Below are 7,337 nucleotides of genomic sequence, written 5' to 3' on the forward strand. Positions count from 1 at the left end.
GGACAAAGGGCGGCGGCGCCGGCTGGCGGGAAGAGCCGCTCGGGGGCGGGCGCGTGTGGCTGCCTCCGAGCCGGCCACAGCGGCCAAGGCGCGGGAGCCCGAAGCCCAAGCGCCCTGGCTTCAGCATCACAGCAGGGGTTTCAAGCGCGGGGTCCTGCAGTGCAGCCTGCCTCGGGACTAGGGATTGCCCAGGCCGGAGCCGGCGCCCTGCCCTGCCCGGGGTTCATCCCCGCTTCCTCCCTCCGGAGCTCCGAGCCGCTCTCTCGGGGCAGCCCGTGGCTTTTCAGCCTGGGAGCTTTCAGAGCCGGGAGTAGTGCAGCACTTACAAGCCCACCTTATACCCCTGCTACTTCCTGCCTGCATTTGGGATCATTCATCCGGGGCTGTTTCTCGGTTCATCAAGTGTCATGATCAAGCCCTCCTCACCACTCACTTGTGGGCTGCATCTCTTTGAAAACTGGAAATGTGCCCCCTCCGCCCTTATCTGAAAGCTTTTGATTACAATCAGATTTAAACGTTTTTATTTTTATTTATTTATTTTTTGGGGCGGGGAGGAGAGGGTTAAAAGCCTTTTTCATCTTTTCTCTGGGCTTTCCCGTTGGTTCTCATTTTGGGGGTAGTGGGTAGCCTTCTGGCTTGAAAACAGCTCTTTTGCTGCATTTGATATTCAAAGAGGACCTGATTTAATTGGTTTAATCTTCAGCCAGTGCCTTTCTCCTTTTCAGTAGCTACAATGAGCTGCTTGCTTTTACTGGAGTGTAGATGCACGGGTGCTTTCCATGTCTACTTGAATGATCTTCAGTTCATGAGGTTGAAGATAAGCTATCTTCTGAGAGCCACAGTGTAAATTATGTGTGTCTGTGTTCACTGGCACGTAGGTTTGTCACCTTAGAAACCACGCTGGCACACTCCCCTTTCAACTACAGTTTGACTTTTGTTATTCAGCAAATTAATTCAGGCCAATACTTTAACCTCAAAATCACTTTGCTCTCTCTCGTGTCTTTACAGATCTGGAAGAAAAACTTTGTCTTGGAGTTAACTCCTGGGAATTTTGAGGTCATTCATCATGAAGTGTGTAGCACAGGAGTGGCCCAGAGTAACTGCCTTGCTATTCATAGCTCAAACAGTTTCTGCAATGGTCCTTCCCAATGCCACGTTATTAGAGAAACTTTTGGAAAAGTACATGGATGAGGATGGTGAGTGGTGGATCGCCAAGCAAAGAGGGAAAAGGGCTATCACAGACAGTGATATGCAAAGTATCTTGGATCTTCATAATAAATTACGGGGTCAGGTGTATCCCCCAGCTTCCAATATGGAATATATGGTAAGGACAAATTGATAGTAGCATCCAGAAATGCTCATGCTGCCATTGTATAGTGTGACATATTTATAGTTTTAGCTTCCTGCTGTTTGCCTGTTTAAAACACTTGTTACCTGTTTACCTTTCATAAAGGGATAAAGTGTGGTATGATGCTTTTCTAATTGTGGGTTCTATACTTTATTCTAGCATCACACTAGGATTCTACTCATCTGTACTAACTTTTCTTAGTGCAGTTGAGAATCTCAGTCATTTGTGAGAACATACTAAAGAGACATTATTCAAAACAATGAAATGATACTTAAGGAATTAAAAACTGAGAGGAATGAATGTCACACTGAAAATTGGTATGGGTTCTTAAACTGAAAGGAATATCTGAGCAAGAAGAGGCTTTTTAATTGGAAACATTTCTATTTAGATTAATATACTGGTATATTATTAGACTGGACTTCTGTATATGTCTGTATTTTATAGAGTAATACTGAGATGCATAATTTCTTCCTGTGATTTGCTCTGAAGAACCATTAGGTCTGCTGTGGTTTTGGTGTGGGGTGGATCTGAAATTCTGTTTTCCTGAATTTCTGTTTCATAGGGTAATTCAGGGTTGCTTATAGCTCTCCATACTTATTAGAGCAAATCAGGTACACTAAAATTCTGGCCTTTTAAAAAGGCTAGTGACGTGCCAAGATAAGCTGTGTTATTTATTTATTTTTTTATTCTTACATTTGCAGAAAAATTCAGACCTGGTCATGATTCTTATGCTATGTATAATTTATTTAACTACAAATAACTAGATTGCATTATTATTATTATTATTATTATTATTAGGGCTGCCAGTACCACCTATTTTTACAATTGCCAAATACTTCTCATTAGAAAACCCTTTTTACCTGTTTAAAATACTTTGTGAATCTTCAACTGTTTGGGCTGAAATTTTCCAGGCTGGGTATTTTTCTCAGGCTTGTTTGCATAAGAACACAGTAGGTAAGAATAGGACTGGAGGCTTCAGGAGAGCTAAAGGAAGCTGGAGCTGATTGGGCAAGAAAACTGGGTTTTGGAGCCAAAGGGCTCTTTGACAGGCTGGAAGACAGATGAAAATATGTCAGAGATTGAAACTGGATGAGAAGCCAGTGGAGAGAGACAGGAAATGAGTGGGCAAGGAGACTGAGAACCAGTAAGGGGAAGGTCGAGTCATCTTCTGAAGAGCCATGTTGTATTGGAAGAACTGGAATGGGCAGGGCTCAGGTAGTAAGACAGAAGAGCTGGTGTATTGGGACGCCAAGACTGAAGGGCCCATGGGGTAAGATTGGGACTAGGAGCCAGTATAGCTAGAGATTATCACCAAGAGAATGGCAGCTGGAGGCCAGGATAGCAGAGAGAAAGATCTGATGAGCAGCTAGAGGGGAGATTAGGAATCCCTAAATAATAAGACTGGGGAGGAGGAGTTACTGGGGAGAATAAGACTAGCTGGTCAGGGACAAAAGGGACTAGGGAAGAACATTATGGGTGCATCTACATGTGCACTTCACTGCGGAATATACTAACTAGCTCCACTTATCCTCAACTGTGAGGGACTGCTGCTGCCGCTGAAAGTGTCATAGTGTGCTGGTATTAGGGCACAGTAAATTAACTCCACTGTAATATAGTACTATTGGGGTCAATACTATTTTACAGTGGAGTCATTAAGTATGATTAAATGAACGTGTAGACAGTGACCACTGAGCACAAATTGCACCCCGTCAGCCCAGCTTGCTAGGGGCCAGCTCTCCAGCTTCTGCCAGCCCCTCTGCTGCCCGACACTGCCACCCAGAGCCTGGAGCTGATCCCCTGTTTCCCCTTGCCAGCCTGGGGCTGCTGTGCCTTGGCTTAAATTGCTACAGTCCCAGGTGAATGTGTAGACGCTATGCCTGTTAGCAGTGTTCTCCAGTTTGAACTGCTCCAGAGTTTGTGTTGCGTTAATTTCGTGTGTAGATTCATCCAGTGACTTGTAAAGTAAGGTAGAAGTACAGTTTTGCTACTATAACTGCATCTACAATAGGGTTCTGTCAGAATCACACCCATATCTGAGATAAGTATATCAGCAGAAGCCTCTAGTGTATACCTGGTCAAAGTTTAAAACAAAAATATCAATCTGATCTGTCCCTGTAGGTCAGATGAGGGGGACAGAGCTGGTCTGCAGGCTGGAGTGGGTCCACAGGTGAGCCCTTCATGCTGGAGCCAGCATGTAGACCCGGACTGGCCCTGCAAGCAGCATTCATGTTGGCTCCAGTTGCATGTAGTGCCTGCATGCTGGATCAGAAATGCAGAGTCAGTCTGTGGGTCTGATCTGGACCAGTCCTTTATACAGCATGCAGGGTTGGGTGGGCATGGGTGCTGCATGCAGCATGCACCCCAGACTGGCCCTATGCACCATGTGCAGCACATGCCCCAGACTGGCCATACATGTTGCATGCATTATATGTGCTGGGTCCATCTTCATGTGCTGTGTGCAGTGCACAGCAGACTGGCTCTGTGCACCACATGCAGTACATGGGGCAGAGGCTAGCACACTCCATATGAGTGGTGTGAGGCCAGTTCCACAGGCAGCACAATGGACTAGATTGGGGTGGACAAAATATGGCCTGTGGGCTGAGTTCAGCCCTCCAGGTGACAGGATCTGGCCCTCAGATGCCTCCATGGTGCTCTGCATGGGGTCAAGTCCCACCCATTCATGCTGGCCAGCTCACGCAGCTTCATGTGGGGCTATTCCCAGGACAGCTGCAGCTAGCTAGGTGCTTCTCTGTGCCCCCCCGCCTCCAGCGGTGGCTCCTGTTCCTGATTTTGCCCATGCCATGCTGCATCCCTCCGGGCAAGTGGGCGGGCAGCTTTAGCTGGGTGGCTCCTGTCCCAGTGCATCGGGCACTTGCTTCATCTCCTGGTTGCCTTCTGGTGGAAGGTGGCCAGGAGCTGAAACCAGAAGCCCACGTGCTGGGACAGGAAGGAGCTGCCTGGCTGAAGCTGCCCACCAGCCTGCTGGGAGTGCAGCATGGCATGACAGGAACAGAAGCAGGAGTAGGAGCTGCTGCCAGAGGTGGGGGTGGGGGGAGAACAGCACTCGGCTAGGCTGTGGGTGCCGGTGGGAGCATGGTGCAGGCTGCCCTGGCAAAAGCTGCCAGGACTTTGGGCCATGCAGAGCACTGTGCCGGTAGTGTGGACCATACTGCCCAGGTAAGCTCTGCTGCACATACCCCCTGCCCTGCCCCCTCCCCTCACCCATAGGAGGCTCCTGGGACCGAGTGCCCAGGCAGCCCCCACACACACATGTATGATCCCCCACCACACACCCCACACTCCCGCTGGAGGGCACTGGCCTTGAGCTGTCACAACCTTGTGACTCAGCCCTGTGATCCCAGCCTTGCCCACCCCTCCAGCTCCTGAACACTGCTCCCTGCCTGCCACATGCTATAGGGAATTTTGGTAAGTTGTTGTGAGGGTAGGAGGTGCGGGTGCTGACCCGGCCTGTGACAGCTCATCAAAACTCCCCATGTGGCCTTTGGGCCCAAATAATTGCCTAGCCCTGGACTAGATGATAGGTAGGGACCTACCAAATTCACAGCAGAAGTGGACTGCTTGGCAGCTCCTTTAATTTTTCAGGTTTCCCCATGTGCCCCCCTCCTCTGATTGTCAGAAGGCCCTGCCACTCGCTCCTGATAGGCAGGGAAGTGAAAACCATGGTTTTAAATATGGTACTATTTTTGCCTCCCAGCTGGTCAGCAGCAAGCAGCAGGGCTACCGGGGCCTCTCAACCAATCAGCAGTGGGGGGCAGGGAAACCTGCAAGATTAAAGGAGTGTCCACAAAGTCCACTTCCACTGTGAATTCAGTAAGTCTCTAATGATAGGGTGTCTTGGGCTGGAACCAACCAATGAGCCACATTTTGACACCCCTGGTTTAAAAGACTGTCCCAAATTCTTTTGTATGATCCATGAGTCTGGAGTGTAGGGGGCAAAGAATAAGGGGAAGATACCTGTGGTTCCCCTGCCCCCCTCTGACATATCAAGGGTACTGAAACTACAATATTTCATTGTTTTTCAATATGCAGGAGAGAGAATCCTCTTAGATGCTGTAGCCATTGGCAGTACCTTTAATGGATTCAGCAGGTAGGGAAAGGGGAAGACAACCCCTCCCCCCAGCAAAAACAAACAAACAAACAAAAGCCCCCAAACCACCACTTGTGTCCTGATATGATAGTACAATGACAGAATCTTGATTTTGCAACAATCTGTGACACAAATTTGCAATGATGAAATGTCAGGTCAATGCTGTGATGTTACACAGTAATTATTTTGTGGTTCTTTGACACTCCAGCTCCTTAGGGTTCAATTCCAATGATTTTGATCCTTATTTTTGTAAAATAAACTTTAGGTTTAACCTTATATTCTTTATATACCATGACTGTTATTTTTTCTTATGGATAGTGTAACAGAGAGTAAGAGGCTCTTGTCACATAAAGAATACATCCCCCACAGAAACTATAGCTGCTTGAACAAGACCAGAAACCAGGTCCATAGGCACCTGGCAATTAATAATTGGCGCTGATATGCCTGTTGACCATTCCCCGTGATGGAAAGATTTTAGTCTAGCATGGTCTAGATCTATGTTAGCATTAGGTATGTCTAATCACATTACATCTTTATTCCTCAGGCCACTCTTGAGCAACTGAACAGTTTTTAGAGCCACCCTAGTATGATTGTGAGCCCAATCCAAAATGTGGACATCAATAGAAAGAAGAACTCGCTTTTGATTCTGAGTCATGTATTATAAAGGTGCTCTATACAATACACATCAACAGGCGTATGTGTAGGCCCAACTTGAGTTGTTCAAGAATGCTACTGGGAAAGGGGGAGTGAGGACCCTGTTCTCACGCTCTCTTTTCATTTGCAGCTAGGAGTTACAATGTACTCAAAAGGACTCAGTTCTACCTGTTGGCTCTCCACAGCTCTAAGGGATTATTGTGGGGTGGCTGATGTGCTAATTCATATCCTAGCTTTTCCTCTGTGCTCAGCATAGTGTGTTATGGAAGCTTGCTATTCTGTTATTAAAGCATACAACTATTTTGCAGCATTTCCAATACATAGCCATTGGCTGTGGTGTGGTCTGCATCCAGTAACAGAGGGTGCCTATACATTTGCTCTGACGCATTCTTATTAGAAAGCATTGGAACAGACTTAATTGATCATTTTAATTAAAATGCTCCAGTGTGCTGCAGTGTCTCAAGTATTCAGCATTTCAAAATGACGGTGGGTTGCTTTAACTAAAGCTTGTTGAACGAGGCTTTAGTTAAAGCGCCCCATGGCTATTTTGAAATACAGGGTGCTGCATTATGAGACGCTGTGGTGTTTTAATTAGAGCGGCTTCTGAGAGCTGCTGTAACTAAAACACCCCTCCTCCCTGCACACTGGAGCATGTGTATAGACACCCCTTTAAGACTTTCGTAGACAAGGCCAATTTACTTTCCTGTATATGGTTGTTTGCAATTATTTGTTATTTTTAATTATTTTGTAATTTTTTTAAATTAATGTAATTAATTGTGTAATTATTTTTTATTTTTTATATATTTTTACATTTTAATTTTTTATTATGTGTTATTCTTAAAATATCCTTTAAATAAAATATCTTCATCATTTTGAAATACAAACAATATATTGCTTCATGTTGGTTAAATGCTTCATCTGGCATTTAGCCAATTTCAGAAACCATTTATGGCTTTATTTTCCATATTGCCATGAATATGATTCCTTAAAATTAGGGGTACACCAATAGAGATTTTGGGAGCTGATACCAATAGCCAATTTTTAAGGAGGCATATTGGCAAAAACTGATTCGATTTACAGTACAGCTGTGCCAGCTGGTAAGTCTGTTGTGCTGAAAGGGAAGTGGAGAGGGAAGGGGCATGGGGGGCAGATCACCGCCTCCCGTGGTGAGGAAGGCAGTGGAGCTGGGGCTGGGGTAGGCTCTGCCCAGCCGGGGTGGGGTGGGGC

At 46.3% G+C, this 7,337-nt stretch overlaps 1 protein-coding gene across 1 annotated transcript in view; it reads left to right on the plus strand.

The window, feature by feature from the left end:
• The first annotated feature begins 602 nt into the window (after nucleotides 1-602).
• CRISPLD1 (cysteine rich secretory protein LCCL domain containing 1) overlaps nucleotides 603-7,337 on the plus strand; it is a 78,822-nt gene continuing 72,087 nt past the window's right edge. Inside the window, exon 1 of the mRNA XM_019527820.1 lies at nucleotides 603-1,324. Coding sequence (XP_019383365.1) covers nucleotides 1,067-1,324 — 258 coding nt within the window. The 5' untranslated portion in view covers nucleotides 603-1,066. The remainder of the gene's footprint in view (nucleotides 1,325-7,337) is intronic.

This window comes from Gavialis gangeticus, unplaced genomic scaffold (genome assembly GCF_001723915.1).
Source record: "Gavialis gangeticus isolate Ggan-Ray unplaced genomic scaffold, GavGan_comp1, whole genome shotgun sequence".
Classification (NCBI taxonomy): Eukaryota; Metazoa; Chordata; order Crocodylia; family Gavialidae; genus Gavialis; species Gavialis gangeticus.